This window comes from Chiloscyllium plagiosum, chromosome 13 (genome assembly GCF_004010195.1).
Source record: "Chiloscyllium plagiosum isolate BGI_BamShark_2017 chromosome 13, ASM401019v2, whole genome shotgun sequence".
NCBI classification, from domain to species: Eukaryota; Metazoa; Chordata; class Chondrichthyes; order Orectolobiformes; family Hemiscylliidae; genus Chiloscyllium; species Chiloscyllium plagiosum.
In genome coordinates, this window is record NC_057722.1 from 74,645,412 (window position 1) to 74,657,565 (window position 12,154).

Here is a 12,154-nt window from a genome sequence, read left to right on the forward strand (position 1 = left end):
AGAAGGATTTACTGATCCTCATGACGTCAGCCTGAGATGACGTTACTAAGCCATCTTCTTCCTTCAGGCTACTGAGCACAGAGCTCTCTTTGTGCACCTTCTGGAAGAAGAAACGTGAGCACGTCTCGTCCTGCTCCACCGAGCGGACCCTGGACCGGAAGATTATCTCAGAGGCCTCCGAAGCAAAGAGCGAGGCTTGCAGGCCCTTCACCTCCTTGAGGTCCTCCGTGACAATGACCGCCATCGTCTGCAGCAGGAGCAGGTTCTGCATACTTTCCTGGAGCTGGCTCAGTTTTCCCCGCCTCACTCTCACCTCCTGAACACCTTTGGAGGATGAAGAATCTCTTGATGTCCCCTTTTACTGTTTCCCACCAGTCCGCTATGGGCTCAAAGAGGGGCTTCACGGTTCTCCAACCTGCGTAGCCCCTCTTGAGCTCCTCAATGTTTCCCGGGGTCAACAGCTTAGTATTCAGTTTCCACGTTCCCTTACCAGCCGCTGCTCGTCCTGTAGGTGACAGTCGGCCAGCAGGAGGCAGTGGTCAGAGAAGAACACCGGCTTGACATCAGTGGATCTGACCGAGAGCGTTCGGGACACAAACCGGTAATCTATCCTTGAGCGGATAGACCTGTCTGCCCATGACTAGGTGTATCTACGCTGCGCTCCGTCTGCAGGGGCGCTGAAGACGTCGTGCAGCTTGGCATCTTTTACTGTGTCCATCAGGGCTCTGGACGTGGCGTAGGAAGAATTCCTCTCCTTTTACATTCGAGAGAGCAGACAGGTAACTAGGCTCCACATCTCATCTGAAGGACTGCAGCACTCCGTCGTTACCACATTACAGTGACAGCATGGATCATGCTCAGAGTGGAGCTTGAGCACACAGTCTTCCAATATAAATGGGGAATTCCTGAAGAAGGGCTTATGCCCGAAACGTCGATTCTCCTGTTCCCTGGATGCTGCCTGACCTGCTGTGCTTTTCCAGCAACACATTTTCAGGTAAGGATGTATAGTCAGGGTGAGGATGTATAGTCAGGGCGAGGATGTATAGTCAGGGTAACTCTGGGAGTCTGTGGGCTTATAGTGGATATTGGTCGCCAACGTCTCCCCAGAAATGGAAACTCACTTGACGAGACAGGGAATGCAAGAGTTAGAGATCAACCAGGAGAAGGTGAGAGCAGAGTCAAAACTGAAAGTGAAAAGGATAAACCTTTTCCAATTCCAGAAGGTGGGGAAGCAGCACTGCCGAGATCATTCGTAAACCTCAGACGGAGTTACGGGTAGTTCCTGATCAGGGGTGGGACAACGAACGTTCCACATAACCCACAAAGAGACAGACAATACTGAGACCCATGCAGGTACCCATGGCCACACCTTTAACTCCTCTCACTTTCTACAGGTCAAAGTTGTTCAAAGTGAGAATGAGCTTGGCCAAGCACAGGAGGGTGGAAGGAGGATGGGGACCATTCAGGCCTTCTCCCCCCACCCCTCCCCAAGGAGGAAGCAGAGAAGCCAGAGATCATCCTGATGGGGGATGGACGTGCAAAAGGATTGCACGCCCATGGCGAAGAGAAGGTGGCTGGATACCGTGAACTGACATAGCAGATGTAAGTGGGAAGGGACTGGACTCTTATCGTACCCCAACTCCCACACAGCAGGCCTTGTCATCACAGGGGCAGTTAACAGAAGCTACCCAATGTCAGCCACAAGCAGCTGTAGACTCCCCCAGGCTGACTTTCATCTATTCCGTTGCCTGGCAAGCTGCTGTTTTCTCTCTCTCTCTCTCCACCCAACATGTACTCCTCCAACCTCCTCACAGCTTGCCTTTTGCTATATAACAACCTTTTCCTTGCCACGATCAGTTCTGAAGAAGGGTCACCTGACCCGAAACATTAACTCTGCTTTCTCTCCACAGATGCTGACAGACCTGCTTAGTTTCTCTTTGATTCTGAACTTTATGTCTATTCAGGTTGGCAGATGTTGAGCAGCTCAGACTCGTGTTTAGTCATGTTAGCTCATCCACAGATGCTGACTAGCCTGTGAAGTGCTTCCAACACTTTCTGCTTTTGATTCCCCCCCTCCCCTCCAGTCTTTGGAATAACATTGATAATTGTGCACAGGCTGGTGTCAACAGGCTTCATCCCACTAGAACCAGGATGTGAGAAATCGTGATCCTAAAGATTCTGAAAGCTAGTAAACAAGGTAGTCTTACATGTCATCACGGCTGGACAGACGCTCCAATGGTGAAAAGCCACCGAATCTGCTATATTCAGTGACCTATATGCATTAGTCTTATTCACTTCTCACCCAGTTCTTGCTAACTTATATTGGTTTCCAGTCTGGTAATGCCTGCATTTTAAAATCTCTTCAAATCCTGCCCATCCAGAACACAAATCTGTGCTACTCTAATCTGGTCTCTTATGTGTTCCGTGATTCAACATCAATGGACATTCCTAAAATTATCAAAGCCCTAACCTCTGGAATTCACTCAAACTCTCCATCCCTCTACTATTCTCTCTTCTTTTAAGATAATGTTACGTCTTCGGCCAGGTGAGTCCCATTCATTTTTGTGATGAAATGTCCCATTTGCATCCAACTTAGTAAGCCAACAATCTATAGCCAGAAGCATTTATGGAACAGACAGTTCCAGAAGTGGCTGGGTTCTAACAATTCAATTCTGCCCAGGAATAAGGGAGGGGTTTGTAACAAAGTTTTCGATTGGTCACTCAGGACAGTTATTTCAAATCTGGTTATGGGACGTGGGTGTCACTAGCTAACCAGCATTTACTGTCCGTCCCTAATTTCCCAGAGGACAGTTAAGAGTCAACCGCATTGCTGTGGATCTGGAGTCACATGTAGTCCAGTCCAGGTAAGGATTTCAGTTCCTTCCCTGAAAGAGTATTAGTGAACCAGATGCTATTGGACAGAAAATCGACAGTGGTTATATTTGATTAGTTTTTAATTCCAGATTTTTTTTATTGAATCCAAATTTCACCATCTGCTTCAGTAGGATTTGAACACGTGCCCAAAACATGAGCTTGGTTTTCAGCATTGTGAGGATCATCAAATCCAGACAGTGCAGAAGCAGGCCACTGATTCCACACCGACCCTCCAAAGAGCATCCCATCTAAACCCACCCTCTCATCCATGTAACCCTGCATTTCCCATAGCTAACCCATGGGGCAGTTTCCCATGGCCAATCCACCATCTTTGGACTGTGGGAGAAAACCAAAGCACCCAGAGGAAACCCACACAGACACAGGGAGCATGTGCAAACTCCAGTCACCAGAGGATGGAATCAAACCCAGTCCTTGGCGCTGCGAGGCAGCAGTGCTAACCATTGAGCCACTGCGCAGCCCAGCATTATTTGTCCAGTGATTTTGCCACTAAACCATCGTCACCTTCACATTCTGTCCTCCATAAACTTGGGTCATCCAAAACTCTTTGAATCTACAGCAAGTCACTGAAGAGGAGTTCAAGGCTTAGAAGCTGTCGACACCATTAGCGAGTGATCGTGTGAAGCAGAATCATTACGAATGCTGCAGTTCACCATAATATTGGAAAGGCAGCTACCTACACAGATTCTGCACAGGGGCACTGACTGAGAAATCAAAAACAGCTGGATGGCAGTTTGCTGTGAAAACCCATAAAGGAATTCAATAAATTAGCAGACAGCCAATTGTGGGAGTCACGTTTCAGAAGTCATTCTGAGGAGATGAGAAAACAAGATGGTTGCTGTGTGTTGGATGAAGCTGTGAGTGTGTGTATCATTAATATTTCAGTATAGATGCGATGGTGGAAGCTGATAAGCACACAAGCAGCTCTTGCTGAATGCAATTGAGCGGGATCAGAGGTCGAGGGAAAAACCTAAGTTTTAACTTGGTGAAGCTAGTTGGTGGTGAAGAGCTAGAGTTAAGCTTGTGAATGGATACTGGAACGTAGTTTCAGCATCCAGGGATGGTGTAGACACATGAGACAAGAATGATCAACCAGGAGAGGAGAATATTAATAACAAACAGAAGCAGGTCATTTGGTCCTTCAAGTCTGACCCCCCCCCATTCAATAACATCGTAGGTTAATCCGAACAGTCACGGAGACAGTCCATTCTGGCACGGCGAGAGAGTGGTCAGATTGGAAAAAGAGAAAAATAATTACTTGTGAAGTTTAACTAGAATAATGTCTATGCAGAGCTGCTGCCAAATCCATCGGATCTATCTCGACCATATTTGCTATTTGATATGTACTTTGAGGTGTTCATTCAAAGTCTATTATCAAAATTCTAACATCCAGAATTAATAATAGGGTATGTACTGTTCATCATTTTGCTGTTCTTTAACATTGTAGAGTTTGTTTCTGCTTGTTCAAAACCACGGAATGCTGTTCTCTTTATGCCCCCGGATCTCATATTTTGACTACTTTCAAAAGTAATGTTTCTGGTCCCAAGCCAGATCATAACGTAAATTATGCACTTTGGTCTAAGATTGTAACATTCTTCATCAGGTTTGGTGATAAATTTTGTTTGATAACGCTGTTGTGAAGCGCTTGGGCCAATCTACCACATTATTAGTGCTTTGAAAATCCATCTTATTATTGTTTAGCAAACATTGTTATTTGTAGCTTTCTGAGATACTGACACTAAACAGGCTAGGTTGCACATGTGAATTCTTCATCAGAAGAGAGGCTCACTCTTGTTGAACATGAATAGGCTTATAGTATAGTGCTTAATAGCTAGTTGTATTACATCTGGGTTACACCATTGTCTCTTGGGAGGTCTCAGGTCAGACTTGAATGCAAGTACATGTCGGTATTGAGCTATATGGAACTTGAATACTAGAGTAACCACCGAACTGGTAACAAACTGGTGAGCTTCACCAGGAACAGTCCTTTATACCCTGATAGGCAGAGCTTATATTATATCAGTTAACCCTTTCAGCTGCTAACAGCTTTCTATAATATGTTTAACTGTCATGTGTCACAGAGACAAAGCTCCAGCATTATTTGTCCAGTAATATTCTCCTTTACATGCAAGTGATCATCGAATTAGTGACAGAAAAAAAGAAAATTTGCTTTTTCTCATTACCGAGGTTGGGATCTGTGGCTTGTCGCTTCTTAATCTTGGCTTCAGAAATAGCAGCATAATATGCACAGGTCATTTTTATCAACCACGCTCCCCTCAACATTGGCACAGAATACTTGGCCAAGTAAGCAAACGCTTCTTCCTTCTTGCTAAGGATGGGGACCTATGCAGAATGAAATAAAAAAATGCAGTTGGTCATAGGTCAATAATGCACAGAAATACTTGGGTCCACACCTTGCACCTCGTCACTACCCTATCAGTAATCGTTGTTTTGAATGCTGTCCAGTTTGGGTCAGAGAAACAGAGGTCGTGATTTCAAAATAACATAGCCAGCTCACATTCATCATCAACGTTGGGCATTTGGACCAGTTATTAGAGACTGAGTTACACCTATGGTACTGTAACACAAGCATGGAATCAGGACAGTGAGGATAACTCAGGTAGAGAAAAAAGGAAACAAAATAAAATAGAAATCCTGCTTTATATTAAAAAAAACAACATAAATTTTTAAATTTGTAACCACAGGCCTGGATAGCTTGAAACAAAAACTAAATCCAAAATAGTTCTAACTCTCAGATACCAGATGCCACGAATCCACCAACTTCTATTATTAAATATAGTTTGCCAGCATACATGAGGCACAGTATAGTATTCTTACATTTGAATAAAAAGATTCAGGTTCACGTCCCACCCGTCACAGAGGTGTGCCATAAGATGTCCGAACAGGATTAATGAAAATATTTGTGCCAGGTTTAGTTTAAATAACATTTGACCTAGCGTATGCACACCATCACACCACACAAACACACGAGATAAATGCAGAGGTCAAACAATATTTTAGAATCATACCTTTTTGGCCAAAACCGTCAATGGTTTATTTCCTGCAAGGTCGGTGAACCAGATGTGAATTGCACTTTGGGAGCGGGCAGTCACCAGCCAGTAGTTATCTTTGGCATTCACCTGAGGTTTCTTCTTCCCTGTGTCTTGAAAAGTGTTGAGTTTAAGTTTTTCTGCCAAGATGCTACTGAAATAGGCCCCTATCTGTTAAGATAAAACCATGACAAAAGTTAGGATGCGGAGACAGTGTAGGAGATTTTACATCATTACTTTGGACACTTTTTCACTTGGAAACATCTTTTCAAAAAAAAAAAAAACAATTTATTCCACAACAGGAACAAACTGTACAGTAATGGAAGCACAGCTGCATTGGAAATGACATGGAGTCCCAGTGTCCCATTAGCTCCATGCAAGCATACATGCATAACTAGCAAGGATATAAAGAATAGAAAATAGTTCTACTTTTGGCCTCTGGTAAACATGCATCATTCAACCAACTGATTAACTGAACACTTCCTCATTCATGTATTACAACGAGGTGAATTGTGGAAGGTTAACAGCTCCCCTCTTTTAAACCCTTCGCGATGAGTCACACAAAAAACCTTTTAAATGCTTCTTTTTAATACACAGATACTACACTTCAAATAAACTTTATTAACCAGATAGCCATACAGTCATCAAGTCATACAGCATGGAAACAGACCCTTCCGTCTGAAGAGTCCACGCCAACCATGTTCCCAAACTAAACTAGTCCCATCTGCAATTGCATGGCCCATATCCCTCCAAACCTTTCCTATTCATGAACTTATCTTAATGTTGTTTAAACGGTGTAACCATACCCGCATACACCACTTTCTCTGGCAGTTCATTCCACACACGAACCAATCTCCATGTGAAACGGTTGCCCCTCATGTCCCTTTTACATCTTTCTCCTCACCTTAAAAATATGCCCCCTAGTTTTGAACTCACCATCCTAGGCAAAAGACCCTTGCAATTCACATTATCTATGCCCCTCATGATTTTATAAATCTCAATAAGGTAACCCCTCAACCTTCCAGATCAATGAAGAAGAGCCAATTCCAATTCTTTTGTATGAAGGGGTTTATTATTACATGCTACTATTACTGTGTGCAGTTCTGGTCGCCTCACTTTAGGAAAGATGTGGAAGCTTTGGAGAGGGTGCAGAGAAGATTTACCAGGATGTTGCCTGGAATGGAGAATAGGTAGTACGAGGATAGGTTGAGAGTGCTAGACCTTTTCTCATTGGAACGGCGAAGGACTTGATAGAGGTTTATAAGATGATCAGAGGAATAGATAGAGTAGACAGTCAGAAACTTTTTCCCCGGGTACAACAGAGTGTTACAAGGGGACATAAATTTAAGGTGAAGGATGGAAGGTATAGGGTGTTCTATGTTCTATATTCTATGAAATGAAATAACAGAATATATCATACACACATACTAGTTTGCAAAGAAGATGATGCAATGCAGACAAGGTAAAAGCAGAAGTCTTTACAGATCTTAAGAATTCTTTGGTTGCCAGATGAAAACAGCAAAGTCCAAGATGTGTCAAAATCCTGAAACTCCCTTCCTAATAGCATTGTGGGTGTTCCTACACCAAATGGACTGCAGTGGTTTAAGGCAGTAGCTCATTTCTATCTTCAAGTTCAACAAATACAGCACCACCCACATCACACAAGTGAATTTAAAACATAATTATTTGTTAACTGGCTTTCTCTGTGATGATGCAGATGTCCTCAAATGGTCATTGCTCCAAGTAACTGTTCATTGGCTAGTTTCTGAGCTTGAGGCCACACAGGAAGAGAGAGATGGGCTTTCAATATCCATGCTGTCATCAGTTCACATTGCTCTTTTTGCCTGTTTTGTTGCTCAAAGCAAGCTACTGAAATACAGTTTGTATATTCAACGTTGAACACCATTACCTTTTGTTTTCAGAAAAACTGAACACTAATGGGTAATCTTCAATTGTCAATGTGTGAAGTTATGATGCTAGTGAGAGTAAAACAAGAGATTTAAATTTCTCCACACCTTAGTGAGCTGCAGTGCCTTTTTGGGTACACGAATTGGAGGGATATGGGCTGGATGCTGGCAGTGGGACTAGATTGGGTTGGGATTTCTGGTCGGCATGGACGGGTTGGACCGAAGGGTCTGTTTCCACGCTGTACATCTCTCTTTCACACTCCCTGAGAGTTACCTCGATTGGTCAGGTGATCACCGTAATTATTTTTAAACAATACTTTAAAAGTATTCTTTTTAAAACCATTTTCAGCCCATGGTTTTAAAGACAAATGATGAATGTTAAATATTGATCATCCACTTTGTGACAATATGATCGCATGTTTATGAGATTGTGCAATAAATAAGACTGTATGGCCTGCACAACAGCCATTACACATCAAAATAGGTGTATTGGACAGCGAAGGTGGTTACCTCAGAGTACAATGGGATCTTGTTCGGATGGACTGAAGAGTAGCAGATGGAGTTTAATTTGGGTAAGTGTGGCATTTTGGAAAGGCAAATCAGAACAGGATTGAATGGCAAGGTCCTGGGGAATGTTGCTGAACAAAGAGACCTTGGAGTGCAGGTTCATAGCTCCTTGAAGGTGGAGTCAACATAAATAGGAGAGTGAGGAAGCTGTTTGGTATGCTTTCCTTTATTGGACGGACAATTGAGTGTAGGAGTTGGGAGGTCATGTTGCAGCTGTCCAGGACATCAGTTAGGCCACTTTTGGAATATTGTATGCAATTCTGGTCTCCCTCCTATCAGAAGGATATTGTGAAATTTGAAAGGGTTCAGAAAAGGTTTATAAGGATGTTGCCAGGATTGGATGATTTGAGCTACAGGGAGAAGCTGAACAGGCTGGGGCTGTTTTCCCTGGAGCGTCAGAGGCTGAGGGGTGACCTTATCGAGGTTTAGAAAATCTTGGGTGGCATGGATAGGATAAGCAGACAAGGTCTTTTCCCTGGGACGGGAGGTCTAGAACTAGAGAGCATAGGTCTAGGCCGAGAGGGGAAAAATTTAAAAAAGGGACCCACGGGGCAACTTTTTCACACAGAGGGTGCTGCATGTACAGAGTTGGCAGAGGAAGTGGTGAAAGCTGGTATAAGTACAGCATTTCAAAGGCATCTGGGATGGGTATATGAATAGGAAGGGTTTAGAGGGATTTGGGCCAAGTGCAGGCAAATGGGACTAAATTAGGTTAGGATATCTGGTCGGCATGGACGAGTTAGAACGAAGGATCTGTTTCTGTGCTGTACATCTCTATGACTATGACTTGTGGCCAGTGTCTGTCCATCCCACTCCTATCTTAAACTCCTGTATCTCACACACCCTTGATTACAGGGGTCCCAGGGGGTTTTTTTTTGAAAGAAAGGGAGGAATAAGACATTCAACTCTTCTCTAAACTGTAGAGAAGATGGCCTAGGTAGATTTAACTTAGCAACCTTTTAACAAAAGTATGAGGAGCAGAAAAGTTTGCCACTCAACTAACCATAGGTCTCACCCCAGTTAAAAATTTCAAATTTCACCATCAATGAAATGTTTTGTTTGAGTGGCTTGCCAGGTGGAAAGGCCTTTCAGGTCAAGTACACTAAACTTAAGTACACTTAAAATTTATGACAATGTTATGATCTATTGATTAGCAAGGCATTTCTATTAACTGAGACAATACAACTTGTATATTCATCTCACCAGGGATGTGCCCATTATGGTCACTCTTCATCCATGTGCAGACACAGTGCACGGTGGGACCCTCTTCAATTGTGATACAAAATATACACAAACTGGATCCTGTGTCCTGTCAGCCATGGTTCACATGAACTTTTTCCACCAAGCTAATAAATTGTTGGTTAAGCCCATCTCCAGAATCTAAGCACAAAAATCCCATCTCATGCAGTACAGAGGAAGTACTGCACTGAAGGTGGTGTTATTTTACCCAGGCTCCATCTCCCCTCAGACCTGAATACAAATAATTCCACAGCACTAGTTTAAAAAAAAATAGATTGAGAGAGTTCTCCAATGGTGCCATGGTCCATACTTAACCTTCAACCAACATTGCAAAATTACAGCACCTGAATGGTAACTCATTTTTATGTCCAGTGCCAAAGCACTTTCCATCATGCATTGCAGGAGGGGCCAGCAAAATCTCAGTGCATGCTATTGCATTTTTGGATTGGTAAGGTGGGAGAAAATGAAGCTTTGTATTACATGAAATCATGCCACCAGTGTTCAACAATCACCAAAATATTCATATCACTGAAATACAAGTTAGACAAGATCCAATGAGTAGTCCTCTGAAGAATGGCTGGCTCATCTGTCTTTTTTTGGGAAGATATTGGAATTATGGCAAGGTCAGAGAACTCTGTACTCATCTGAATCCATTTTAAATCATTTATATGGACTGCAGTGATTCAAGGAGACAGCTTCTCCTTAAAGATTGGAGCTGGGTCCTTTGCTTTTTGTCATTTATATAAATGATTTGGATGTGAATGTAGGATGTAAGGTTAGTAAGTTTGCAGATGACACCAAAATAGGTGGTGGAGTGGACAAAGAAGGTTACCCGGAGTACAATGTGACCTTGATCAGATCGACCAATAGGCTGAGGAGTGTCAGATGGAGGGTCATTTAGATAAATGCGAGGTGCTAAATTTTAGTAGGGCCAATCAGGCAAGATTTATACTCTTAATGGTAAGGTCCTGGGAAGTGTTGCGGAACAAAGAGACCTTGGAGTTCAGGTTCATAGCTCCTTCAAAGTGGAGTCCTGTGGTTACCAGTGGTAACCTTATAGAAATTGAAAAAATCATGAAGGGCATAGTTCAGGTAAATAGACAAGGTCTTTTCCCCATGGTGGAGGGGGGTGGGGGAGTCCAAAACTAGACAGCATAGGTTTAAGTTGAGAAGAAAAAAAGGACCTAAGGGGGCAACCTTTTCACATGGATGGTGATTGGAATTTGCTGCCAGAGGAAATGGAGGACGCTGGTACAATTACAACACTTAAAAGGCATCTGGATGGGTACATGAATAGAAAGGATTGAGAGAGATATGGGCCAAATTCTGGCAAATGGGAAGAGATTAATTTTGCATACCTGGTCAGCACAGACGAGTTGGACCAAAGATTCTATTCCTATGCCGTACAACTTCGAATGGTTCATAAATGTTGGTCAAGCCACATCCACTAATTTTTTTAAAAAAATTCCTACTAAGTAAGCATGTGGCTCCCAGGTCAATGTCTCATCGAGACCATGACCATTGGTTAGATATACAGATCAATGGCAGATGGAATTTAACCCAGATAAAACATGAGGTGACTCTCTGGAAGGCAAAATGAGACAATGGACAATGGAATGAGAGAACACAAGGCAGCTCAGGGGAAAAAGAGGCATCTTGGGGAGCTTGTCAACAGATCCCCTAAAGGTGGTAGGTCACATCAACAGGATAGTTAAGATGGTATACAGAATGCTTGCTTTCATCATTCAAGACATAGATTATAAGAGCAGGGAGGATATGTTGGAGCTTAGGCCACAACTGGAGTTGTCCACGCAGTTCACTATGAGAACGATGTGATTGCACAGGGAGCTCAGAGGAGATTCACGAAGATGTTGCCTGGGATGGATCATTTCAGAAGAAAAGCTGAATAAGCTCAGGACTTTTCTCTTGGGAGCAGAAAAGGTTGAGGAGGAACTTGATAGAGGCACATAAGACAAAATTAGAAGGGGCATGGACAGGATGGATAGAAAGCAGCTGTTTCCCTTAGTCAAAGGACAGGTATGAGGACAGTATAACGGTGGCTGAAAGAACTTTTAATGAGGACTCGTCTGCTGGGGTGGTATGTGCTGAGACTAGAAACAGGAGAAGAGGTGAGGTCACACTGCTGGAAGTTTTTTTTTTATAAATAGGCCTCCGCAAAGTTCCAGGGATGTAGAGGAGAGGATAGGCAAAACGATTCTGGGCAGGAAGTGACAGGAACAGTTTGGTCGTTATGGGGGACTTTAACTTCCCCAACATGTACTAGAGTTATAACATTTCCAGTCAACCGGATGGATCGGTTTTTGTCCAATGTTTGCAGGAGAATGTGCAGAACAGTATGTCGAAGGGCCGGTAAGACGGGAGGCCACACTGGATCTGGTACTTGTTAATGAACCAGGCCAAGTGTTTGATTTAGTGGTAGGTGAGCACTTTGGAGAGAGATAGGCATGTCCCTGTCAGGCAGGCAAGTGGTGAGAAGGT

The 12,154-nt window shown here is 43.3% G+C and overlaps 1 protein-coding gene across 8 annotated transcripts in view; it reads right to left on the reverse strand.

The window, feature by feature from the left end:
• The window catches only part of LOC122556191 (mediator of RNA polymerase II transcription subunit 12-like protein), a 609,874-nt gene that overhangs the window by 540,835 nt on the left and 56,885 nt on the right, over window positions 1–12,154 (reverse strand). For all 8 annotated transcript variants that reach the window (XM_043702730.1, XM_043702729.1, XM_043702725.1 and 5 more), the window contains exons 4-5: window positions 5,922–6,113; window positions 5,076–5,235 (exon numbers count right to left, since the gene is read on the reverse strand). In XM_043702730.1, the coding sequence (XP_043558665.1) occupies window positions 5,076–5,235; window positions 5,922–6,113 (352 nt within the window). The remainder of the gene's footprint in view (window positions 1–5,075; window positions 5,236–5,921; window positions 6,114–12,154) is intronic.